The 26587-nt window shown below is 54.9% G+C and overlaps 1 protein-coding gene across 3 annotated transcripts in view; it reads right to left on the reverse strand.

Moving 5' to 3' along the window:
* SPECC1L (sperm antigen with calponin homology and coiled-coil domains 1 like) overlaps nucleotides 1-26587 on the reverse strand; it is an 86471-nt gene that overhangs the window by 59587 nt on the left and 297 nt on the right. The window contains exons 1-2 of one of the 3 annotated variants that reach the window (XM_069558018.1): nucleotides 25677-26521; nucleotides 3412-3601 (exon numbers count right to left, since the gene is read on the reverse strand). In XM_069558018.1, the coding sequence (XP_069414119.1) occupies nucleotides 3412-3564 (153 nt within the window). In that variant the 5' untranslated portion in view covers nucleotides 3565-3601; nucleotides 25677-26521. Of the gene's footprint in view, nucleotides 1-3411; nucleotides 3602-9256; nucleotides 9315-25676; nucleotides 26522-26587 lie in introns of those variants that run through there. The other 2 variants (XM_069558019.1, XM_069558017.1) reach the window with 2 other exon arrangements.

Genomic DNA, 26587 nt, shown 5'->3' on the forward strand with positions numbered 1-26587 from the left:
TCTAGAGAGGCAGCAGTGAGTAAGGAAGAGCCCCCTGCTCTGAAGTGATCCAGTGATGGAGCCAACATCTAACAGAAGTTTCTCGGAAGGTCATTTTTTTTAACGTTTATCTACCTTTTTTTTTTTTTTGGTAGCCTAAGCCACAATTGAAAGAAGAGGATTTTTTAAAAAGCCCACATAACATACAAATAAAACACTAGAGGCTTTATGGTCACAGTGAGGGTTAAATGGCCATTCTTCTAGAGAAAGACTGTTTGACGTATGTTTTATGAAGATGACTGAAAAACAAGTGAGCTTTCTAAAAAGGAAACAAGTACTCCAGATAACCAGGTTGAGCATAAATTTATTACTTAAGACGAAAAAGTGAGGAAACCTGATTTTACTTCTCTTAGAAACGAGAGAGAGCACGGGGGAGCTGAAGATCTACAGGAGGGGGAAAAAAAAAAACCACGTGCTTTTGAATCAAAGAACCAGGGATTCCCTGGTGGCTCAGTGGTAAAGAATCCACCTGCCAGTGTAGGAGATGGGGGTTTGATCCCTGATCTGGGAAGATCTCACGTACCCTGGAGCAACTAAGCCCGCGCTCTGGAGCCCAGGAGCCACGCTGCTGAGCCCACGTGCTGCAGCTGCTGAAGCCGGTGCGGAGCCTGCGCTCTGCAACAAGACAGGCCACCACAGCAGGGAGCTCACGCAACGCCACCAGAGAGCCCGAACCACAGCCAGGAATAAACCCAATCACTCTTTGAATAAACAAAGATCCAAAAATTTTGCCCACTAAGGTGAATTGGTCCTTCCCTGCATCTTACTAGATCTAACCACAAACAACAGTTGAAATAAGAAGCAGCGAGACGCAAAAACTTGGGGACTTCCTGGCAGTCCAGTGGATAGGAACTGGCGCTTCCCATGCTGGGGCTGGGCTCAATCCTTGTTTGCAGCCAAAAAACAAAAGAAAGAAACAGGACTCCCCCGGGCATGGGCTCCATCTCTGGTCTGGGAAGAGCCCAGGCCACGAAGGAGCTGGAGCCCTCATGTCAAAACTCCTGCCGGCCGTGCCCTCGGGAGCCCGCAGCCCGCGCCTGCGGAAGCCGCGCTGCAGCTGCTGGAGCCGGGGGGCCTAGAGCCCGCAATCCCCGAGAGAAGCCTGCGCACTGCAACTCGAGAGGGCCCTCACTCGCTGCAGCTAGCGCAAGCTTGCACACAGCAATGAAGACCCAGGGCAGCAAAACAGGAATACCGTGTTTCTTAAAAAAGAAGAAAGGCACATCTCCACACCCCACAACTGCAAGAACAGGGCCACATGTTCCGTGAGTGCCAGGCAGCAAGAGATCCCGTGCGGGTGTCCACGGAGTGGGTGTGTGCACACAGCACCTGAGTGACTGAAGGGCGAACACCTCATTCCTGGGGTTAGTCATCAAAGCTGAGCGGTGACAGGCATGGACTCGGGCTGCGGGGAGCAGCCACACACGGGGGAGCACAGTGAGACATGCAGGAAAGGTCCGCGGCACTCAGGCCCGTGGCCTCTCCAAGCCCTCTGCTTTTTCCAGCTCTTCCATTTTCACTACTTTCTTCTTTCCTTACGTTTTCACGCCAACCTCTACTCAGCAACCCTTTCTTCTTCTTGAGTGAAGGCACTTGCTGCAGTGAAGAGAAAGCGCACGCAAACAGCATCGCCTCCCGCGCCCCCCCAGTGTGCACACACACACACACACACACACACACACACACACACACACACACGACTACTTAGGAGCCGGCCAGGTGAGCGGGGCCCGGGCCACAGACACTGGCACACAGGCGCACAGCGAGGACACGGCCCTCTCCACCTGACGATGGGGAAGCACTCACTACTCACTGCTCGAGACCAGGCGCTATCGCCGGGGCCCGCGCCTCTCGAGACCCGACACGCTCAGGGCGCGCTCCAGAGTGAACCGCAGAGACGCCGCCTGCCAGCGAGGAGGAGGCAGCCCGGCCGGCTGCGTGCACGTCCCGTGCCAATGCTTCAACCTGCTCCTCCAGCCCCGAAAGTCAAGGTCATCCAGCTACACAGTACTCGAGCAAGGACAGCCCAGCAACCGAGTGGCCGGCAGAAAACCCCGGTTCTCCTATAGGAGAGGCAGCTCTGCCGCAGAGGAAATGGCTCAGCGTGCTGATTCAGACTGAAGAAGCAGGGCAAAGGTCGACTCCAGGAATCGCCCCAGGGTCACAGGGTGACACCCAGCCCTCAGCAGGGCCGCAGCGAGGAGAAACCTGGGGGCATCTCCCAGTCCCTGCGATGAGTCTGTCTTCAGGTTCGACAACCTTGGGAGAGAAAAACTAGCACCTCCTGTGAGATCTTCCACACATACGAGAAGCCCCTCGTCAGCTGTCCCTGCGCGGCGCTTCCTGAAACAGTTAGGTCGCAGTCCGTGAAGCCGAGTGGACAGAGGCTTCTGGACAGACTGTCTCGGGCGCCGCTGGCTCCTCCCCGTCAGACGAGCAGCAGCGCGCTCCACGCTTCCTGCAGCGGCACAGCCTGCACCCCGAGACAAGCAAGCGAAGGGCAGGCACGGCGACTTCCGGCCTGAGGAGGACTGGGGGGGCCACGGGGCTCTGCCCACTGAGCCGAGCGCCGGCCCAGCCTCCCAGGACGCCGGGAGCACCACGCGGAGGCTGCCGCCGCCAGGGACGAGCTGCGGGCCGAGGACGCTTGCCGGGCTGAGCCGTGGAAGCCCTGCTGCCGTCGCTCACAGAGGCCCGGCCCTGAGCCAGGCCCCGCGCCCCGCTGTACCCTGACCACAGCCCAAGGGCGCACAAGGCCAGCCTGGCCGGCCTGCCCCAAAGCTGGGCTCGAGCACCTCACTCCCCACGACGGACAGGGAACAAACCAGCCTCCAAAGGAAGGGTGTGACGAGAACACCAGTCACGCTCTAGCTACACGAACACCTCCCGGTTCTGCATGGGATTAAGGCTGATCAGCACAGTCTTCGCGGCGGTGTAATGAAGGGAGGGGCGGGAAGAACCCGTGTGGGGCTCGGGACGTCGCACTGGCCGTCTGGCCAGGCCCCATCAGGCCTCCTCAGGCACAAGCAGCATCTCCCTCCTGGAAGGGGCGCGCTCCGCTCTCCCGCTCCCCCAGACAGCCGACCGTTTCCCGGCACTCGAGCTGTTTCTGCAGATGACTCGCCTCCACGCCGCGCTCCATGGGCTCCCGGAAGGGGGCCCTGCCCCGAGGCACAGCGCCCTGCTCACAGGCGAGCTGCCGCCCGGCGTCGCTGCTAACGACGGGCCCAACGCCAGTGAAGCCCGCCACACCGCGAGCCCCTTCACACCGTTCACAGCAGAGGCCAAACCAACACGGCGTTTGTGGGGGAGGCCAGGCCTCGCAGGGAGACACGCTCCTCCTACACCCGCCGAGCGCAAACACACAAATACCTTCAACAACGCTGCTGCGGCCCCAGGCTTCACGGGCCTGCTGCCCGCAGAGGCGGAGCAGCTGCTCTCGGGCCTGGCTTTGTCCGCTGCCTGCGCTCTGCTGGTCCCCGACACCTTAGGTGCTGAGCCGACGCTCCTGGTTGCTCTCTTCATTCTCGGCTGCCTCTTTGTGATGCATTCACAGGCGAATCTGCAGAGAGAAACGGCGTCACACCGAGAACAAGACTGCAAGCGAGCACTTCAGAAATTTGTTTCAGAAGGATCTTACCAAGAAATGGAAACGTCTGAAAGCTAGACGTCACTACAAGAACGCACTTCCTTCTTGAGCCCTACTCATCAGCAGTTACTCTGTGCATTCCAGCTCTCTCAGTACAGACCCCAGGCCTCTAACGGAAGCACCACCGCTGCGCCCCTGCAGAGAAGCCACGACCGTCCTGGCAGTGAGAATGAGCCGGGTCACAGGTCTCCACAGTGACTGCGCTCTCCAAATCACCCAGCACAGTCCTAGGTTCAAATATGGGCTGTGGCATTCCACGGAAACCAGCAGAGCAGCCCAGAAACTCCAACATCAGGATCCAAATATGCTTCCCAGCATATCTCTTTCATCAAGAGGAAGCTCCAAAATGCCTTATCAGAACATAAGACTCAACGTTTCACTCAGAAAGTAAGGGCACTCTACACACCTGTAAGAACCGTGACGGGAAACCTTCCACCTAATTGGAACAGACTGGATTTCACAGCTTAAAGGACCTGGAGTAACAGAGAGCACACAGAACTGTGGCCAGACAACCGCCCAGCGTCTCGCTATTAGCAGAGCCGGAAAGCAGTCTCTGCAGTAAGACCACGTCTGGAAAGACACATTGGCCGGGTCTGGGTAAAGACAGTGACGGGACGAACAGCAGCGGAAGTCTGCCATGAGCGTGAGAGCCTTTACACATAGCGACGCTGAGCATGAAAGAGAGGCTGGTCTGTTTTAGGAAGGTTTCTACACACTATTAAAACTAAAGGGACACTTACAGACTAACCTTTTGGAAGAGAAAAGCTTCCTTCCAACAGCCTCAACGACCACCTCACCCAGACTACGCTCAGACGCTCCAGATTCATCCTGCCCGGCCTGACACGAACTGTACCAACTGGCCTGGCGGCAGGAACAGTGAGACAGAAGGAAGGGGCTCCGCTCCACCTCTCCTCGGTAAGGCCTCAGAGCAGACAGAACGCTGTGACTAACACCACACACCACAAGCAAAGCAAGGCGAGACCTCTGGCTCCTCTCCAGCCGTCCCCCAGCTTCTCGGTTATTCCTTCCAGAAAATGCCGCACTTGGGGATCAGATCACCGCCTGCTTGCTTCCGAGCTTGTAGCCTTCTTCTTCCGCACCCCATGAGCACTCGGCCCAAGGCCGACGCTCCCTCAAGTTCAGATCCACCAGCTGCTGGCTCCAGGCTCCCAGAAGACACCGAAAGCGACCCAGACAGACGCCTCCCAGGACACACACAACAGGGCTATGTGGACCCTGCCGGCCAGTGACTCCGCTCTTCCCCCTGTACGAGCACAGAACTGGGCTGGACCCATCACTAAGTGGATTCTGCAGAAAAATCAAGATCCTAAGCTCCTTTCCTTCAGCCTCTCACTTTCCTTTTTATCACCTTCTCCTTCTAAGTCTCTTGTCAGTGGTTCCCCGAAGTTTCTCTGCTCCAAATTCCAGGGCAGCCCTCCTTCCCACACCACTCAGCCCCACTCCCCCTCTCTAAACTTTTCCCTGGTCTGCACAACCCAATGGAACTTACTGCAACGATGAAGCTGTCCTGTGCCCACCTGTGCTGCGCACAGATGGCTCCTGGGCACCGAAACCCGCCTAGGGCGACTGCCGCTACCTCTGCCCAGAGGTTCAGCCCAGTGAGCAGCCGCTCCCCACTCACGAGGGTGGCCACGAGCGAGGAGAGCACCGCCGACACGCTGGCGAGGCTGTGGCGTGACTGGAGCCTCGCAGGCTGCGGGCACAGACGCACTGCCTGGCGGCTCCTCGAGGGCTGAACGCAGGCCCGGCAACTCTACTTCTGGATGGGCACCCGAGAGAAAGGAAAGCGTTTGTCCACACAAATCCTTAGGTACACACGTCCACGGGAGCATTACGCATGATGGTCAAAAAAACAGGAAAGCACCCGAACAACCTCAAAAATGGCCAATTGAACCAGGACAGAATTCTTTGCTAGCATTTAAATAACTCTTTACGTATTAACACGTGTTTGTTACTTACTGGACACACATTATCACACAGTTCTCTGCTTACACGCTTTCTGTATACCAGATAACTTTTTGTTTCAATTTTGAACGTCCATTAATTGACAATGGATAAATAGAATGTAACGGCTTCCCAGGTGGCTCAGTGGTAAAGAATCCACCTGGAGAGGTGGGTTTGATCCCTGGGTCCGGAAGATCCCCTGGAGTAGGAAACAGCAACCCGCTCCAGGATTCTTGCCTGAGGAATCCCATGGACAGAGGAGCCAGGGGGCCACAGCCCACGGGGCCGCAAAGAGTCACACACGACTGAGACACACACACACTCACAAACGTGGTCTATCCATCCAACGAACTATTTACTCCTTGGGTATAACTGGCACGACATGGATGAGCCTTGAAAACACTGTGCCAGATGAAAGCAGCCAGATCCCAGTGAACATGGACTCTGTGACTCCCATTTACACAAATTCCCCAAAAAAACCCAACCCACAGGCAGAAAGCCATACAGAGGTAGGTGCCCAGGGGAAGGAGACAGGACTAACTGCTCATGGGTATAGGTTTCTCTTCAGGATGAAACATTCTAAACGTGCCTGTGACGGTGGTAACCCTGTGAATATACTAAAAACCACTGAATTTATATCTTTTTTTGGCCGCACTGTGAGGCTTCCGGGATCTCAGTTCCCCAGCTTAGGGCTTGACCTCGGGCCCTCGGCAGTGAAGGCAGGCAGCTCTAAATGCTGAATCGCCAGATGATTCCCAAACTTTACATTTCAGTGGGTGAGCTGTGTGGCACGTGAATTGCTTCTGAATAATGCTACTCTTTAGGGAGACTCATGGCATCGAACCAGAACCTCCGGACAGCAGACCCCGATGCCGCGCAGTGCCTGGCAAGATAAAGAGGAGGACTGCGCTGTGCAGGCGTCTGAGGGACCAGCACAGCAGCAGCTCTCAGGGCTGAGATGCAGACAGACCGGCCCGGGGGACTGGCAATGTGGGGTCTGGGCACGCTGCCGGGCCCGCGGTTCTCCCCGCCGGACCCGGGCGCCCTCTCTCTACCAGGTGTGTAAGCGCACCTTCACTGCTGCAATGAAGCCCAGAGACAACCTACTCGCCACACGCGTTCTTCCTACAACGTCTACGCAATGTGCCAACAATGTGAAAACGGTTCACAGTGAAACACGCCTGAACTTCGACACGCACCTGTTCAAGCAAGCGCGTACTAGGGACTGACCAGTCAGACACCCACAGCTCTGAGCTGCACCGCTATGGCAGGCAGCACAGTCGTGACTTGGGCCCGAGCCCCGCGCCTCAGGCGCACGCTGCCCCCACGCACGCTCTCAGCAGTGTCATCTTCTGAAGGGGAACCACACTCGTGGGACATGGCTAACCTGTCAACTTAAGCTGCGGGGCGCCGGATATTTTGCCGAACAGTATTCTGGGTGTAAGGGCATTTCTGATTGAGACCAATAACTGAATTCACTGGGTGGGGGAAGCTTACTGCTCTCCTTAATGTCGGTGGGCCTTACCCAGCCAAGCCAAGACTTGAACAGAACAAAAAGGCTGGAGTCTGATGGAACTCCCCCGCACTGGCGAGAGCTGGGAAGCGGGTGGCTTCTGCCACCAACTCTCGGGGGGGCCCAGCCTGCCAACTGCAGGCCTTGGGACGGCTCAGCCCCCACTGCTGCGGAAGCCAGCCCCTTTGAGCAAGGCTGCTCCCGTCCTGATGGTTCTCTCTCTGGCGGTGGTGGGTTAGCTGCCAAGTCATGTCCAACTCTTGCGGCCGCATGCACAGCGGAGCCCGACAGGGAGTCCATGGGATTCTCCAAGCAAGAAAGCTGCAGTGGGTTGCCACTGCCTTCTCCGCCTCTCTCCGGAGAACCCTAACATACTTCAGAAAGCTGAGAACAGAACAATTTCCCCTCAGTGTCTACAGTAATTGCAATCTTGGAAAATTCCACATGTACCAAAAAAGTATACTTTAAAAAAGCTTTCTTGGTGCAGCAAGGTTCTCGACTCAGTCATAAGTTTGTTTCTATCCACATAAACAATTTAGCAAGGTGCTCCCAAGCCTCTCAGGTCTCAGGAGGAGTTCTTATGCTGCAGAGCTGCCACTTCGCTGCGCCTAGAATTCCAGGGACCCCACCTGGGAAATGCAGCAGTGTCCACCAACTGCTGAGACAGGCCAGGAAAAAAACCAGCCACAATTTCCTAAAATGACCCCTATTAAGGGCAAGGGTCCTCCAAAGCAGGGTGACCAGGGACCCTGGCCACCTGCACCAGGCTGAGGGGTAGGGACTGCTCACCGGAAGCCTGGGTCTGGCGGGGTCTAGGGGAGCAGCGAAGCGGCTGCGAGACCCACACACACGCAGCACCCACGCACACACGCAGCACCCCCGCACACACGCAGCATCCCCCTAGACACACACACATGCAGCACCCCCGCACACACGCGGCACCCCCGCACACACGCGGCACCCCTGCACACACGCAGCACACACACACGCAGCACCCACATAGACACACGCAGCACCCCGCCAGGGCTCAAGAGCCGCACACAGACAAGGCGCCTCCCCCAACAGGGCGACACCAGCTCCAACCCAGCGAAGTCAAGCGTGGGGGAAAAAAAAGCAACTCTCCTCACAGAGCAGGATGGATGCTGGGCCTGTGCATGTGCTCAGAACAGGCTCAAACAGCAGTCATCCACAAGGCGTGTCACTTGCCTTTCTCAAGTACTGTTTCTTAAAATAGTAAACATTTCTTAAAAATAAAAATATCAGAATATATGCTCTGCCCACGCAACAGGGGAAGACACCGACGCCCAGAGCCCCCGTGGGCAGGCGCCGCGCCCAGCACAGTCCCTGAGGCCCAGGCGGAGCGGACGGGGCGGCTCCCCGGCCAGCCGCTCTTCAGCGACAGCAGTCCCCGTCCAAGCCCTCACCCAGACGGCCTCCGAGGCAACCACATACAGGGCCTCCTCGGGAACGCGCGGCTTTTATCCTAGCGAAGAGTTCGCGAGAGATGAATAAGACGCAACATCCTGAAAACTACACCCTCGGCCCGCCCCTTCCAGACTGTCTACTCGTCCTAGGGGTCAGTGCTGGTACCCTTGACCCCTCTTTTTCATTTTGAAGGTGTAATTAATTACCACGTTATTTAATATAAAAGCTACCTTTCGGAGAGATTTTAGAAAACTTAGCACCTGGTCCAAATCAGCGTGCGTTGTGTCACAGCTGTAACTCTAAACACCTGAGCCACGACCCTATTAATCCGTAGAGACCTGTGCCTGTTCCATCTAAAAGAACTCTTTGCTAGGCAAGGGCAGAGAGACAACTGCTCCCATTTATAGAAATGCGCCAGAGCTCAGCCTGGCTGGCCAGACCTCTCACCAGGATGTTCCCGGACAGGACTGACCGCTCCAGGAGCCCGGCCTAAAGCTAATTACACATCCCCAGCCACACAGGAAGTGGGCGTGCCCTCTACAGGTACCAGGAATCACCGAGGGAAAACAAAGGGCCACCCCGCCTTCCACAAGTAGCACGTCAAACACTGCGTGCAAGTCGAACCACGGCTCTTAAAAATGCAAAGGTCCCTGGAGGCCACGCACCGGAAGCCCCCCAGGGCCCGCCCCGCCCGAGCGCGGACGTGCTGACCACTGAGTCAGGAGGCGAGGCACTGCTCCTCAACAGGCACTGAGCTTGCATTTTGTGCCAAGACGAGCCACACACGAGTTCTCTGCCAAGTGTCGAGGTCCAGGCGCGGGCTGGAAAAGACTTTCCAGATCTAAGACACGATGAGAGGGAAATAGAGTTTATTAGAGGGAGACGCTGTCAGAACAGCGGCCCAGCTCAAGGGAGAACCACCACCAAGCCAGGTCCTCAGTCCACTTTCATACCCGGCGTACAGGCAGCGGGACGGGGTCCTGCGGGTCATTTCACGACTGGACGAGCAGGGCAGACACCGTCTCCCTGAGGGGAGGAGGGGAGGCAGGAGACGCCGTTCCGCTGATAGTCACAACGTGGGGGAGGGGAGGACGGTAGGGTCTGGGCTTTCCCTTCCGTCCTTCCAAGACCCTCCTTGGGTCATGCGCTCTTCCGTTGGGTCACCGCAGGAAGCAAGTGCAACGAGGCACAAATAAATGCAGGGACACCCTGAGCTGACTGAGACACAAATACCTACCTTTCCCTGGTGGCTCGGGCGGTAAAGCGTCTGCCTGCAATGTGGGAGACCCGGGTTCAAGCCCTGGGTCGGGAAGATCTCCTAGAGAAAGAAATGGCAGCCCACTCCAGTACTGTGGCCTGGGAAATCCCATGGACGGAGGAGCCTGGCGGGCTACAGCCCATGGGGTCGCAAAGAGGCGGACGCAGCTCCACCTGCACCTGCTTTTCAGGGGCCCACAGCCCGGGGGAAGAATGAGGTGCCTAAGTGAGCAGGGGCCACCCTTTACAAATCCCACTGAAACCCGCCATCTGTACATGTGCAGGCTGAGGCGGGAGCAGAGGGGGAGGCGCAGGGCAGAGGTGGCGACCGCACAGGCCCCCGCAGACCTGAATCTGCTCAGAACAGAGAACGGGGCTGAGGGCTGAAGGCGGCACCGCCCTGACCGGTCCTTCCTACAGGGAAACCTGGGGCCGTGCAGGGCAGGTCGAGGGTGCACGGAGGGGCTCGGGGAGAGGGCCTGGAAGGGCCTCGCTGCCCCCGGAGCGAGCTCCACGCTCAGAAGCGCCCCCGACCCATGGCTCGCCTGGATCTGAAGGCCAGCATGCACTCCCCTCACGGGCTGCACGCCTGCCTCCCAGACGCTGGAGGGCCTGGCCTGCAAGCGGAGCCCAGCCTGCTCCCACCTCCCCTTCCAGACGGGGCCTCACTTAACGCAAGAAAAAGCCGCACGTGGCCAGGAGCCACCAGAGGCTCAGGCTCAGCTCACGGCCACCAACACTACAAGGCCCTGCACACACACTCCTGCTAAGCTGCTTTCCTTTTTCCCCAATAACATTTTAGCATGAATATTTCCAGACACACAGACACACTGAAGGAAGTGAGCAGTGAACGCCCCACCGTCCTCCTTTCCGCGGCTGTGTCACTCACACTCCGAAAGAGACCCACACTTGCCCCTGTTAAAACTACCATCTGGTCACACTCAGCTGAAGGTCCAGCCTTGGAGATGTTCTGAAATTCTGACTTTGACTTGAAACCCATTAGTTCTCCCTGTAAAAAGTGCTGTTTTCAATCTAAGTAATTTGTCCAATCAGGATCCTCACCTAAAGCAAAAGGAGGCTGAATTTTAAGGAATCCCGACGGTTACCTCCTGACTCCAGAATCCTTCTAATTTAATGCAATTCTCGCAACTGATGACGACGTCACAGGCAGAGAGCAAAACAGTGGTGAGGGCAGGGGATGAATCACAGACCCCACACCCCCAAGCTCGGGCCTCAAAACAGCACACAGCGCTGGGCTTCCAGCGGGGCTCACACTCGGCTGCTTCCTTTCCTACAAAGAAGAGCTGATAGAACCCAATTTACAGTTACTACACAAAACAACACGTGCAGACCAAGGAAGAGAACAAAAACCCCACCATGCCTGTTCTAGAAGTTATTTCACCAGGGCTCAAAGGTCAGAAAAGTGAAGCAAGATCCCAGGATTGGGGACGGCAATTTTTCTCAGTGATTCAGAAACTCCACCCTCCCCAACCGTCCACCCATAGAAAGCACACTAACCAAGTTTCAGAAATAATGCCTAAAGGCCCAGAAGAACTCACCTTAATTGTCACCGCCCTGCATCAGGAAGGCTCCTCCCTGAGAGGACTGTCCTGGGAACCACGAGGGCGCTCTGAGGCCACCCCTGGCAAGCAGCACTGCCAGGCCCGGCACGGCGCCCGCCAGGAGCCCTCGTGGTGACCACAGGGGCCGGCCGGCCTCCCGCGGGGAGCCGCGCCAGGGTCCTGACCTCTCGCCGATCCTTCCTTTGAAGAGCTCTGTGCACCGCCCAGTCCCCACCCCGCCCCCCACAGAACCACTCTCCCCCGTTACACTCGGTGCGCTGCCCCCCACCCCCCCACCCCGTTACACTCGGTGCGCTGGCATCTGCAACGATTGAAATGGGACCCTGGGGCCCTCCCTGTACGCCAGTGCCTAAGACTCCGCAGTTTCACTGCAGGGGGCCTGGTTGGTGCTTGGTTGGGGGAACTAAGATCTCACATGCCGCCTGGCTCAGTAAAGAAAGACGGAATTGTTACTTAATTGATAGTTTGTATTGATTTATTTATTTAGGACACACTTGGAGGCTCGCTTCCTAGTTCCCGGACCAGGGATCGAGCCCTGCTCCCAGCAGCAGGAGAACGAAGCCCTGACCGCTGAACCACCAGGGAGTCCCTAAAAAAGATCATTTTTTAAATCCGCCGTGTCATTTAAAGAAAACAGTATTGGGAGATTTTCCTGATGGTTCAGTTGGTAAAGAATCTGCCTGCAATACAGGACACAGGAGATGTGGGTTCGATCCCTGGGTCGGGAAGACCCCTTGGAGAAGGAAATGGCAGCCCACTCCAGTGCTCCTGCCTGGAGGGCTCCAGTCCCTGGGCTCGCAGGAGCCGGGCACGCCTTAGTGACCACGCCGCCACCGCTGGGAGGCAGCCCCGCCTGCGGTGTCTGATCAAAGCTGTATCCTGAGGCAGGTAAGTCAGCCTCTCTGAAAGCTCAGTCTCATCTATAAAATGGGATGGTAACAGTGCTACCCGCCTGATGAGAGTCTGGGGAGGACAACATGAGATAATGAGCCCCCAGTGCCCAGCAGGGTGGCCCACAGCAAGGATGGCACAACTGTGAGCCGTCATAATTTATAACAACACACTGCACGCCCCAAGTATGACTAATGCCTTATTAAAACAAAAGCAGCAACTCAAAGGACTCTCTGTCACACAAACCCTTCATCAGAAATGACTGAAGATTATTCTCACTCACTACTTCATTAAATTATACACTGTGGCACACAGATGTCAACAAACACCACTTGCTTCTGGTTCTTTCCCACTGAAAATCACGTATCAGGAAACACTGAAAGTACGTGGGCGGGGGGCGGGGGCGTTCCCTGGAAGGGCAATCAGGAGACCGGGACTGAGGCCCCAGACCCGCCTGCACAGCCCTGAGAAAGTCACGCTGACTCTGGGGACCTTGTTGGTAAGGCCAGGAGGATGGATGAGGAGCAACAGAAATCCAAACCTTCTATCTCATAATTCACACTCTCAGAACCAGGAATCAGAACCACTGGAAAAAAAAAAAAAAGGAAACTGCTTTGGTGTTTAAATTATGGTGTTTGGTATTAGCTATGGTGTTTTTATGTTATACATTGATAACACTCCACTAAAATTAAAAAAAGGTTTCAATCCAAGCAATCTAAATATATCTCTCTCTCTTACTTCACAAACTCCACATTCAAAATGTAAGAATATTACAATTTTAAATTAAGAAAAGAGACTTAAAACACTGAGAAGGAATCACTGTCAAGGGAAAACTGAAATTTAGCAAACTAAATTGAAGCCTGTGAGCAAATGTTGCTAAATGTATCAAAACAAATAGCCAATTGATAAAATCATGAGTACTACAAAATCAAACAAAATGCTGAAAAGAACTTCAATTAGAAACGTTTTAATTAAACACATCTCAATGCAGCAGACGACTTCCTATTCTGGATTTCTCAACATGGCCGTGTTTCAATCTCTCTGTGAATCCTCGCACACGACCAGAAAGTCCATGTAGAGACGCACATAAAGCAAAGCAGGCTTGGAGGGGCGTCCCCGCGCTCCAGCGCGTCCGACTCCAGGCTTCGGCAGCCGAGGCCACGGGCTCGGCAGTGCTGGAGCGCATGCAGCTCGCGCAGGCGTGGCTGCTCCACGGCGCGCGGGGTCTTCTCAGACCAGGGACCAAACCCGTGTCCCCTGCGCTGCCAGGTGGATTTTGGTCCACTGAGCCACCACGAGCGTTCCTTCAAGTCCGTTTTTAATAGAAGCAAAAGTTGCCACTTACTGTCACATAAGCTTGGCCTCCCAGGTGGCGCTGGTGGTAAAGACCCTGCCTCTCAAGGCAGGAGACAAGTAAGACTTGCAGGGCTGACCCCTGGGTCGGGAAGGTCCCCTGGAGGAGGAAATGGCAACCCATCCCAGCGTTCCTGCCCGGGAATCCCACGGATAGACGGGCCTGGCGGGCTGCAGTCCATGGGGTCACAGAGTCGGACACGCCTGAAGCGGCTCAGCGAGAACAGCACATAAACGGCAGGCGTGCAGCACCGCGAGCCGAGGTTCTCAAAGGTCTGCGTCGCTGCCGCTCGGTCGCTTCAGTCATGTCCGGCTCTTTGCAACCGCACGTTATGATAAAAATAAACATTTAAAAGGCTCACAGAGAGAACCACCATGATTGGCAGTGGGGAGCGGGAAGGGGAAGGATAGAGAAAATGAAATTTTCTCATTTTTAAGACAGATTTTACTGCCTGCCTACAATCAGCGTGAGGCCGTCGACTGACGTGCACGCTTAGCAGGCGTTCTCCCTGCTCCCAGAAACCAGAGACGCGGACTCTGGCCCCACGGAGAGGCGGCCTTCCGACGGGCCTCTCCTCCACCTCCACCACTAACCAAGTGTGCGCTCCCCTCCAAACGCCCTCCTGGCCAGAGAAAAAGCAGCCCCTCTCCCATTCCCACCCCCGCCCCTCAGAGCCACGTCCTCTCTGCCTGGCCACGCTGGGGGGGAGGGGTCTGGGGGGCAAGTCCACAGGGCCACGTGCCTGGGTGGACGCTGGAGTCGACCAGGAGGGGCAATGGCGAGCAGGGCCCACACCGCTCCTCGGGGAAGGGTGGAGAGAAGTCAGATGTCACTGGAATGGAATAGAAGGTTGAGTAGGAGACAAGGATGAAGAGCATTTCAAAAATGCAGCTTTGTGAAGGGCAGAGAGTCAGACAGCAATGAGGCGGGGGAGACGCTCTGCTGGTGTTGCTGTTTAAAGCCCAGGGCGGGCTGCCGGGGCAGGGCTGTGCTGCCCAGACCAGCACATGTGATCAGAAGCCACCCTGCGTGCCTGCAAGAGAAGAGATGGAGGCCAGAGAGGTAGGGAAGCAGTCGCCCTGAGTCTGAGCTCGTCACTAAACTCCAACTGCTGACAGGACACGAGGGAGAGGCGCCAACTACCAGCAACAAAAGTCCAAACGTGCACGTCTGTCTCTGCTCTGGCCACAGAAAAAGTCACTCATACAAATTCACGATTTCCGTTATTCTGCAGGGTTTAACACAAGGGAATATCTGGAAACAACTAGAAGCTCCCTGCATTTTTTCAAACTTAGAACTGTAAGTCGTCTTCTCACTGCTTTGCAAAGAGTAACAAAACCAGAAACAAACCCTAACCATATACTAAGGCCTCTTCAGATGCACTTCTGGAGACCTTCTCTTCTTTTACTATAAGCTGCTAGAAGACCGTTAAACTGCTGCCAATACTTAACATTCCAGATCAGTGACAAGGCTGGAAAAAGACAGCCTAAAAGAATTTCTGGCTGTAGTACACAGATGATTTCTCCAGATTCAGTCCAAAACAAATCAGTTCCCAAAGTTCAAACTCCCAGAATGCAAGAAAATTTGAGTCTCCTTTCCCTGCTCAGCCAAGGTTTTTGAATATTTACAAAAAGAAAATGTTTATTCATGATCCTTTCAAACCATGGCTTTACGCTCAGATTTTTGGCAGGCAGTTACAAAATTGCACAATACTGTATTCATAAAATTAACTGTTGGCCATACTTTTAATTAAAAATACCAATTCGATATATTTGAACATTTTAAACTCTGAAATACAGAAAAAAACATTTTTTGTAATTCACTAATTATTCAAATATAACAATAGCACTCGTGCCTGGAAAATCCCACGGACAGAGGAGCCTGGTGGGCTGCAGTCCATGGGGTCGCAAAGAGTCGGACATGACCGAGGGACTTCACTTTCACTTTTCACTTTTGTGCACTGGAGAAGGAAATGGCAACCCACTCCGGTGTTCTTGCCTGGAGAATCCCAGGGACAGGGGAGCCTGGTGGGCTACCATCTACGGGGTCGCACAGAGTCGGACACGAATAAAGCAACTTAGCAGCAGCAGCAACAATATAATAAATCCCTTTTAAAAAAGCTAAAAATTTTAGATTTGAGAAATGTTTTGCCAATGGCACAAAAAAAAGTCTTTCCAAATTAAGTTAAAATAGATTAGAACTTGAGTTCAGTTTAATAAAAATGAGATCTTTTTTTCAGTGAGTGTTTTGCTGATTAGATAAAATGAAAATTCGTAGAAACCCGAAAGGATCACTCTTCTCTTTGTCCACGGAGGATAAGGCAGTGGTCACCACGCCCTCCAGGGGACACTCGGCACTGTCAGGAGACACCGTTGGTTGTCACAGCTGGGATGCTGCTGAACATCCTACAATTCAAGGACACTCCTCGCCCCAAAAATCAACCGCGTCAAGGCTGAAAAGCTTTGGCACGAAAAGCCTGGTTCAAACCCAGGAGGGAAGGAAGATGCTCGTCTCTGTGCAGAAGACCATAAATAGGGTCTCATCTGCACAGACATCCTGTTGAGCTGAGAAAGCCAACCCAACAGAGCAGGCTGGAAGAACAGGAACAGCTATGACACAGGCCAGTTACACCCGATTTCCAACTGCGTTTCCTGGGAAAGGACCGCCGCTCGGAGGCAGCTCTCCCTCATCTCCCAGAAGGAGGTGTGGGGAGCGCAGGGGCTCGTGCTGACTGCGCCCCCTGTGGTCTCCTCGCTCGCTGCCGGGCAGACCCACGGCCCCAGACGGACGGTGCAAAGCCACTAGGCCCAGTTCCCTGACGGCTCACCGGCGAGAGGGAAGGCGAGGGACTAAACCCTGAGGGCCCCCTGCCTGCGGGCCGCTGCGCCGGGGATTCCACACACAGCAGGTCACCCCCACTCTCACGGGAGCCTCCCGCAGCCGGCCGCCCAGGCTCCCCACGACGGGCCGCCCTCCTCAGTCTCAGGCGCGGCGGGACACCGAACCCCAGGGGCGACGGGTTCCAGCCCCCAGGACAGGCGGTGCCCACCCCTCCTGCAGCCTCTTCCAGCGTCCACGCCAGGAGGGCAGCACAGCCTGGAGCCCCCGTCTCCGCCCCAGCCGCCTCTCAGCGCAGGGCATGCCCACTCCCGCCCACGGCCACGCTGCCCGGCAGCCGCGCTGCGCCCCTGCCCCGGGCCCGTCCTGCGGCCCTGGGACCGCAGCACGCCTTGCCGCGCGCCGTCCAGCAGCCTCTGCGACGCTCCTGGACTAGAAGCATTCGCTGTCACCCGCGATGGACGTGCAGCCGGTGTCCTGGAGCTCACCTGGCAACCCGGAGCCGGGCACACAGGCTCGCCGAGGCGCCGTCAGCCAGGCCCCCGCAGAGCTCCGGACCCAGAGTCCGAGGCCACGCGCCGGGGGCCCCTCCAAGCCTTGAAAGCTGGCCGGGACTGCGCCCGGCGCCCGCTTCACACAGCGCCCCCGCTGGCCCGTCATTCCCCCAAGTCCCAGGTCCGCCAGGTGAGAAGCCCCCCACCTCGGAAGCAGTCTCCGAGGACAGGCGCAGCTCAGAGGCCCCGGATGGCAGGAAGGCGCGCCTTCCCGCACCGTCAACACGAGGGCAGCACGGGCAGGCTCCTCCCGGCCCCACACACGAGGCGAGGCAGGGCCAGGGCCACACAGCGAGTGGGGGGCCGAACACCCGAGAGGCGGAATCGCAGCCAGGACCTGAGCGGCCCGATCCACTGCTGGAAGGGCCTGCGTGTCAGGAAATCCTGGGAGCGCTCTCCAGACCCCTGTGACAGAGGGCACGGCCCGTCACCACGGCCCGTCACCACGGCCCGTCACCACGTCCTGCAACCGTGTGAAGGACTCTGCTGGGGCGCTATCAGCGGCAGGATGAGGATGCAAGAGGGAAAGAGAGGAGAGCGAGGCAAGCACTTCCTTCTGGATCCAAATGTCACGGTGCTACTTCCTTGTGAAACGCTGAGACGCACCATGTGCCTCAATCACACCGACCGCTGTTGCCAACTGAGGATCACGCTGTTTGTCTTTACTGCCTGAGAAATGACTACACGCCCAAACACCAAACTCAATCACGTTTCAGAAATTCAAAATGACACAACCAATCGTGTTTCAAGAAAACTGAACATGTGAAATCAACCTTTCTTCCTAATACTTCATTCTAATTCTTAACAAGTAAGACTTGAGGACAACGTTCCCTGATTTAGCAGACTCCGGGCTACTAGTGGCAGACACCAGGGACAGGAGACATCCCTACAAAGGGCAAGCGCCTCACCCCAAACTCAAGTCAATGGAGGGTCTTTGGATTCTATTCCTCCAGAGCTATTTCTTAGATTCAAAACATTTCCCCCAAAGGACTAAATCCTATCTCTGGATTTATCTCTGCCTATCTAACCTGATTTACTGTAAATGAGTAATTTAACTATTTCAGCTTTAAAAAACAATCATCCCTTCTAAGGACTTCACAACGCAAGAGAGAGCGTGCACTAGGGGAGAGAGCCTGGGTCATTCAGGTGGAACCTGGGTCCGAGCGCCAGCTCCACCACGCACTAGCGACATGACTCTGGACACACTGCTCACGTCCAGGAGTCAGTTCTCGCACCTCTGGGTGGAGGCCCCGAGTCCCACCAGAGGGTGAGCTGCACAGACTTCCTCCCTGCCCCACAGAGGCGAATTCTCTGGTCCTGACTTCTTACTTCCTCTTTCCAAACAGCCGTTTTCAAACTTCAAAAGGTCCAGGAGGCAGGGAGAGCACTAGTGAGTGAAAGTTATCCAGCAGCAGGTTCCCAGGCAGCTAATGATCAGCGAGGCCCCTACGGCAACCGCACGCCGGGCCCTCCGCTCAGCAAAGGCTCCCACTCACGCGGAGCCGGGCCGGGAGGTCACCAGCAGACACCAGGTGAACGGGGCTTCCCGCACTAAGCTGGGTTAGCGAGACCCTCGGACAGGCACCGCGCTCCAGCTCTCGGGGCCCCAGGGAACAGTGGGGGAACATCACCGGCTTTCGTGAGCATCGCAGGGAACTTCCCAGGGGAGTTCGCCGGGCTCTTTCTCACTGGCCTGTTTCCTGAGGGAACCTCCTTTTCAGAGCAGTCACCCGTCCACCCCTCCCAGCCTCAGTCACCTGAAATGTCCCTGGTTTACTTCTGACGACGCAGCAGGGCAAACACGTCTAAGCTCCAGGCTCCCGACAACGAGGCAGACAAAAGACAAAGCGGTAAGTGCTGTGCAGAAGGTAATCGGCGACTTGAGAGGCGACAGGCCTTTCCCCCGACCTCACCACGCTCTGAAGCTTCACCTGCAAAGCGGTTCAGGGACGGGGAGCCTTCTCGGAAGCCACTCTGTGGCCTCGATACAGACGCGGCCGCGGCTGACCACCCTCTCCGCACCTGCGGGACGCCTTGGCGGACAAACACAGCGCCTACGAGATGGGCAATCACGTGCGACGAGGAGTGGAACGGCACAGGGGCCTTGAGGGGTCAGCTCTGAGGGTTATAAACCCTGGGTGAGAGAGGAAACCCTTCGTCAGCCGTTCAGCAGACTCTCCTACAACAGATCCCCCGCCTTCAATTTTTATTTCCAGCTTAAAAAAAAATTCCCTACAGAAACAGCATTGGAGCACAAAGACAAATCCCGAATTCACACCTGACCGTCACTTGGTTTAAAACATGGAAGGGGTGAAGACAGACGGCAAACGTGAGAAAAATGAATCAGTCATCATTAACCTCATCAGTGACCGTCCCGCACTTCAAGCTGCCTCTGAGGGGCTGCAGGGAGGAGAGGCGCGAGGCTCAGGAGAGGAGAGGAAGCGGGGCGGGCCTGTGGGGCCGGGGGGCACCACAGCCGGCCCCCCGCCCGCCGTCCTACCACACCCGGCGGCCTTCGTCACCCGGCGCCCCTTCAGTTCTCGGGCAGGTTCTCACACGTGGAGCCGAACGCCAGTGCGACGGTGGCTATTGTTCACTAGGGGACCTGCCAAAGCAACACAAAATCAACCCAGCGCTCTTTCCACGCAAAGGCTCTTCAAACAGGCCAACCACAAGAGGAACAATGCCCAGCCCCACCCTCTGTTCTCCAGGCCGGAGGGCACTGCAGCTCCTTCAACCGCAGGGCAGAGCATTCCAGCTGAGAAGCAGATTACAGTGAAAAGAACACGGGAAACCCTGGGCTCAAAGTCGAGCGTGGCCCCTGGTGAACTCTGTATTCTTAACCTCGTTTCCTCATTTATGAAATAAGGGAAATAACGGTGGTGCTAACTACTTTGAAATCTGTTGTGAGAGGACCCTACGTAGTGAAAGGTGCAGGTGAAATGTATGGGTTTCAACCACGCTGCCATGGGGACTCACTAGACTCTACGTACTAACCACCGAAACCTCATAAATCTTAGGAATCAAACTCGTCAACAGTGCTGGAGCCCAAGCCCACTAAGCACGCGTGTGCTGGAGTGGGGAGGAGGGGCCGCGGGTCGGCGCTCAGGTCACACCAGACCCCCAGAGACACTGCTTCAACAGAAGCTTGCAGCCCGTGCTTTGTTTTGTTGCTTTTCCAAAATACCAGGCACATTAGTAACTGAACTGCCCCCAGAAACTTCCGCGGGATAGCATTTTACTCATTAGAGTGACATTCTGATTACTCACAGATGACCAGCGCCCCATGACGATGGAGCCGCCTGTCACCTGGACGGGCAACGCGAAGGGTGAGTAGCTCTGCATCTAAAGGTGCGTTTCTAACTTCAAGTCAAATAAAAAGAACAAAATCAGAACCAAAACGCCAAACTGCGTGACCCCTAGAGCCAACAGAGAAGGAGGCGTACAGGCCCAGCTAGGCTGCAGGTCGACACCAAGCTGCGCTCGCCGAGGGGACGCCCTCCAGGCCTAACCATTTCAGACGTCCAAGCTGTTTCCCTAGGCTTCACCATGGGTAATTTAGAGGAGGCTTTACTGGAGGGACAACCTCAACAATTCAGAGGGCCACATAGTAAATACAGAAAGTTCAGGAAGAAAGCAAGGCTGGGGTGTGAAGTTCTGCCTTGTCCCCCAAGTCCTCTCAGCAGCCCCTTCCGAAAGTGCCCCACACCCTTCACCTGGCTGCGGCAGAGGGCCATCTGTTACTCAGCACCAGGGTAAGAGGCTCAGTCCAGTCGGTCAGTCACGTCCGACCCTTTGCGACCCCCTGGACTGCAGCCCGCCAGGCCTCCCTGTCCATCACCAACTCCTGGAGCCTACTCAAACTCAAGGCCACTGAGTCGGTGATGCCATCCAACCATCTCATCCTCTATCGTCCACTTCTCCTGCCTTCAGTCTTCCCCGCATCAGGGTCTTCTCCAGTGAGTCAGCTCTTTACATCAGGGGGCCAAAGTATTGGAGTACGAGGACTTGGGTGCAATTCATAAACGCGCTAACTCGGTCACCAAGGACCCCTACAGTGGCCCACTGGCCACAGGTCAGTTGATCTCCCAGAACTCTTCAGCCACGTTAACCAGCTGGGTCTTTTATTTTCTAGTTTTTATTTTATGAAAATGTTTCTACCTTCTCCTTAAAGTAACCTGCGACAACATCTAGGGCTGTCTAGCCTTGGTAGCTCACAGGCGCTCCTCAGAAAGCTGCCACACTCAGCGTGCCCTGGTAAAACCCTGGGCTATGCTGCCCGTTTATCTCTTGATGTCTCCCCCCAGCCCTGCTAGAAAGTGAACTCTAAGAGCACAGGGCATCGTGTTTCATTGCCTCCGAGCCTAAATCGGTGCCTGACACAGAGCAGCCTCTTACTATCTGCTGAGCTGAGTGAATACACAGCATATTTATACTACGGAATATTACCAGTACTATGAAGCCATTCGTAATAATGCGTCAGGACGGTACAAGCCAATTTAATAGAATTTCCAGAAGGATCAAGTGAGTGAGAAAAACAAAAAGCAGAAGGACCAAAAATGTCCCGTGTTTTCAAAAGTACCCCCTGAACAGCCCTGCACTGATTAGGAAGTGGGGAACTCAGAACGAGACAGGGGACTGGAGGGGCTGTGAAATGGGGCAGCTGTGGGGGACAGGCGGTGATAACGCGTAAGGCTCAACGTTGCTGCGACACGACCCAGCGATCCCACTCCTAAGAGAACACACCTGTCCACGCAAAACCCTGTCCATGGAGGTTCACAGCAGCATTATCCGCAACAGCCAAAGCGGAATCAACCAGGCACCCACCGCCCGGTGGTCCAGTGGTTACGACTCTGAGCTTCCAACGCAGGGGTGCAGGTTCCACCCTCGGCTGGGGAACTAAGCCTGCAAACCTCGCAGTGCGACCAAAAAAAAAGAATGAAAATGAAGGAGCCAGGGTTGAAGAGTCCTGCAGAGAATGTGCAACAGGAGATGAAGCGCAGCTGAGTGCGCGTGGCGGCCTGAGGGGTCTGCAGAAAGTGCCGGCGCCAGAGAGAGAGGAGCGAGGGGCCGGGACGGGAGAGTGACGACCGACCTGAGCCATGGGACCGCCCGGCGTCCAGGGCTTGGGACTTGGTGCTTTTACTGCTGGGGGCCAGGTTTAATCTGTGGTTGGGGAACTAAGATCTGGCAAAGCTGCGAGGCCAGGGACAGACTGAGACAAGCCCATCAAGGTTTTGTTTGTTTTTTGTTTTTAAAAAAAGTGTGCCAGGAGAAAACTCAGTATCTCCTGCTCAAGAACTCTTGGGCCTGGTGAGCAGAAGAAGCTGTGACCGGGAGACGCTTCCAGGGAAAGAAAGGAGTGGGACTCGGGACACTGGCGTCTCCTGTGTGGGAGGAAAGGGGTCCCTCATGGGAGAAAGGAGTCCAGTTGTGACTGCTGTGGAAAAAAAGCAGCTTTAACAAACTGCCTCAGGACTTCCTGGGGGACTAGGTGTCCCGGGAAAATGGCTGAGTTGGGACTTTCTCCAAGAACACGAGAAGGGAGAGAGGAAGAAAGGGACAACTTTCATTTTTAACAAGTATTTCTTGACAAATTTTAACCCTGCTGCCAGTTTCTTTGCCTGTTTTCTAAACTTAATCAGGATTTTTTTTTTTTTGTATAAACTCAGTTCTTTAGAAAAGTGCAATATACGTTTGGTTTTGTTTGTTTTTTAAGAGATAAAGTATTTTTTCCCCTTTAACATTCCCGTTTTCCCTGGACTATATGCACAGAAGACAAACTTGAAATCTGATATCTTCATTTCTTAAAATGTTACCAGTCAATAACATCAGATTTTAAAGAATCACAAGGCAGGAAGCGCACAAGGAGGGGAAAGGAGACACAGGCAGCAAGCAAAGACGATGCCCGCCTCGCTTCTGCCGGTGAAACAGACATCACGGAGTCTCCTCCATCGAGAAGCTGGATTTGAAGGAGACGCTAAGACGCAGTTAAACGGACTCTGCAAGTTGGTATGCGTGGCTGGGAGGTATCGCAGGGCTGGCAAGGCCAGTGGACCTCTGGCAGGGCCGGCAAGGCCAGTGGACCTCTGGCAGGGCCGGGCCTGAGGGTCTCTGCACCCTGCTCAGCGTCGGACACCAGGGGCCAAACCGTAAGGCGAGGGGGCTGGACCGGCCTTCAGGAGACAGGGCCAGGGGCTCTGAGCTGAGTTTTGCAGGACGAGGTGACAGAAGAGCGTTCCAGCAGGAGACGGCAAGAGCTCAGGGACCAAGCGCTCAACAAGGCTGAAGAGAGGCAGGGGCGGGGGGGGCGTGGTTAGTGACACCAAGCTACAGACAGATCTGACCGTGAGTACCGGCGGGGGGGGGGGGGGGTGGGGGGCATTGGAGGATTTCAAATTGTGCCAGGGAGGGGCAGTAACTCTGAGCAGATTAACACTTTAGAAAGACAGGCAGGAGCAAACCTCAGGGTTTAACCAAAAAAATAAAGACAGGACAACAATGAGGATGTGAGGAAAGGTCAGGAAAAACACATCTGCCCTCTTTTCCTGTGGACGAATGTTCTTTACAGAGCTACCGCGTTCTCCTCCGAACTGGAGCACTCAAGAGGTGAGGGAGAGCAGTCCGTCCTCCAAGGCGAAAATGAGTATTTCAAGAATTAGAGATAATATTTTGAGACCTTTAAAAATGCATGTCTGATACACATTATACACTGTAGTTTTATAAGTACAAAAAAAATTACAATTACTCTAAATCTGTTAAGAGTTTTTAAATGTTTAAAAATTTTTAAGATTTCATGGACACAAAGGTCATCTGTTACACATCCACTTTAAAACAGATGAAGCCAGCCACTTCTCCCATCAGCATAGCTTAATTTCTTGAGGGTCATGGTGTTTCACAGCAAAAGACTGGGGCCACGATACTGAAAGATTTCCCAGCTGACAGCGAATCCCCACAGGGGTTCTTTACCTCGGCAGCCAGTCTATTCAATACTAACAATTCCAACCACCGGGAGGAATTCCCCTGCCTGGGCTTACACACACACACCCACAAATATCCTGACATTTTATATCTGGTAGAAAGGGTGATCAGAATAGAAGTATCTTTAATACATAACAGAGCCTTCTTACTAGCCTGTGGATTGTGACAAAGGAAGTCCCACAGAGTAAACTCTTCTTTACTCTTAAACAGTAATCTATATTTTAATCTTCTTAGCACCAAAAGCCCCAGGAACTTTTTCCTAAACTCCCTTACTGCAATAGCAAAACAATAGATTCTAGCTTCTCTTTTTTTCTAAAAATATCTTATTGTGATAAGGAAACCTTGTAGTTGCCATTTACCATCCCATACACCACCATTTACTATCACCATCATACCAGAAAAGATGCTTTAACATCAAGAAAATGACAGGTTTAGAAAGAACAGTCTTTCAATTGAATAAATTTAGTTTTACAAAAAACTCTCCATACTGTCCTTGCTTTTTAACACACTGAAGCCTGACCAAGAGCCTCAGGTCTGTTCACACCAGCTTCACGACAGCACCTCTCCAATCTTTAAGGAAGGGCCACAATGTCACGGAACTGGTGAGAAGGCCCAGGTCTACCTCTGGCTGAAGAGGACTAAATAGGCAAGGAGCCCCTGAACATTAAAACTGACACCTCAAGGAGAGCCTTTCCTTCTCCACTTGCAAATCCCACCTTCACACATGGAGAAAGGGTGCCCTGAAAGGAAAGCTGACTTGCCCAAAGCCACAGAGAGAGCTCACCTCACCTGCTGACACCCTGCCACTTTCCTCTACCGCACAGTAGCCGTGCATAAGGGAGCCGCGCGATTTAAGTGTGTATGTGGTTGCACACCAGGTCTTACACATTATGAAACCCCACCCGGACAGCTGCTTTGAACCGAAGCAGTATTATCATCTGAGTCATCTGAAACCCGGGCTTCCTAGGTGGCGCTAGTGGTAACGAATCCTCTCGCCTATGTAGGCGACAGCGGTTCGATCCCTGGGTCGGGAAGATCCCCTGGAAGAGGAAATGGCAACCCACGCCAGTATCCTCGCCCGGAAAATCCCACGGACAGAGAAGCCTGGAGGCTACAGCCCGCGGGGTCGTGAAGAGGCAGACACGACGGAGCAGGCGCGCATGCATCTGAAACGCAAGATGCGCTGGGTCGAGTCACCTATAAACGGAGCCTCCGCCTCAGAGACATCCCGACTCAGGAGGACACAAGGCAGACACACACCCCGCAAAGTTGAGTTTAAAACAGAAACTCTGATACAGGCCTCACCTTAACCACAGCCGCTGTAATCACTTTCCACTCGCTATGATGCGGGACTGGACACTCGGGTATCTGGACTGTTGCCAAGGTGCGCAGTGATAACGCTTTACCAGGGCCCAACATTCACTGTCTTACTAAAAACGAATGCCAAGAAAATCCCTACATACCAAGAATGCGCACAGGCAATTAAAGAGCAAAGAGCGTCCTCCAGCTGTCTCAAGCTGAGTCTTTAAAGACTGCTTGGAGTGCAATCAATCAAAGGAGAAAAGGGGAGGAAACAAAACTGAGCGGACCAGCTATCTCTTTATAGGGGAAAAAAAAAAAATCTTACCCAGGCCAATACCCCACTTCTCCTCACAGCGTACACCCTTCATCGATGTTTTTATTTGATAAGCTATCCATAGGTACTGATTGCTGTATCTACCAAGCCCCCAGGTTCTGATTTCATCTCAAGATGCACCTCCCGGGATGATAGCAAACGTTATCTGTAGTTTCTTGCATCTCTTGCAATTTACGAAACATTATCAATGTCTGGAGATGCCTTTAAAAAAAAAAAAAGACATTTCCCCCATAATCGATACAGGACGACGAATTTACGGTCGTTTCCCTCGGGTCCTCGCGTGCTTGCCGGCGCATTACCAAGGGCATCAGCAAACCCAGATTCTCTTGCGTTTGATTGGTCCCAGGATTCTTCCTTGGTTTGCTCAGCAGGCCGAAACTATGTGGACACTGGTTTCTTTTTCCCAACTCATCTATCTCCAGGGGAGCTGCCCAGAGACCAACTCTGATGTCTTAAGCGTTAGCCACTGAAGCCATACAATGACCGGATTGCGGGAAACGCAAAGATGTCCTCGGCAACGCCACAAGAGTATTCACGTTCAACCGGAGGCAATGAACCGGGTTTGGAGAATCGAGGACCCCTCCGCCCGCCCCGGGCTGACCCCGCCAGCAGACAGCGGGGCGCAGGTGGGGGGCGCGCGGCCGGCGGAAACGGAGCCCGCAGGAGGCCCGGGGCGCGGGAGCCAGCGCGGGCTGGGGGGCCAGAGCACCGCTGGCCAGCGGCTGCGGAGCGGTGGCCCCGGCCGCCCCCGGGGCGCGAGGGGAGGGCGGCCGGCGCGCGCGGAGCCGGCCCGGCGCCGGGCGGCCGGGGTCGGGGGCCGAGGCTGCCGCCGCGGCGGCCTCGCGGGCGGCTCGCGGGCCGGGGAGCGGCTGGCGCAGGCGCGCGCCGGGCCGGGGGCCCGG

This window comes from Ovis canadensis, chromosome 17 (genome assembly GCF_042477335.2).
Source record: "Ovis canadensis isolate MfBH-ARS-UI-01 breed Bighorn chromosome 17, ARS-UI_OviCan_v2, whole genome shotgun sequence".
In the NCBI taxonomy this organism is placed as follows: domain Eukaryota; kingdom Metazoa; phylum Chordata; class Mammalia; order Artiodactyla; family Bovidae; genus Ovis; species Ovis canadensis.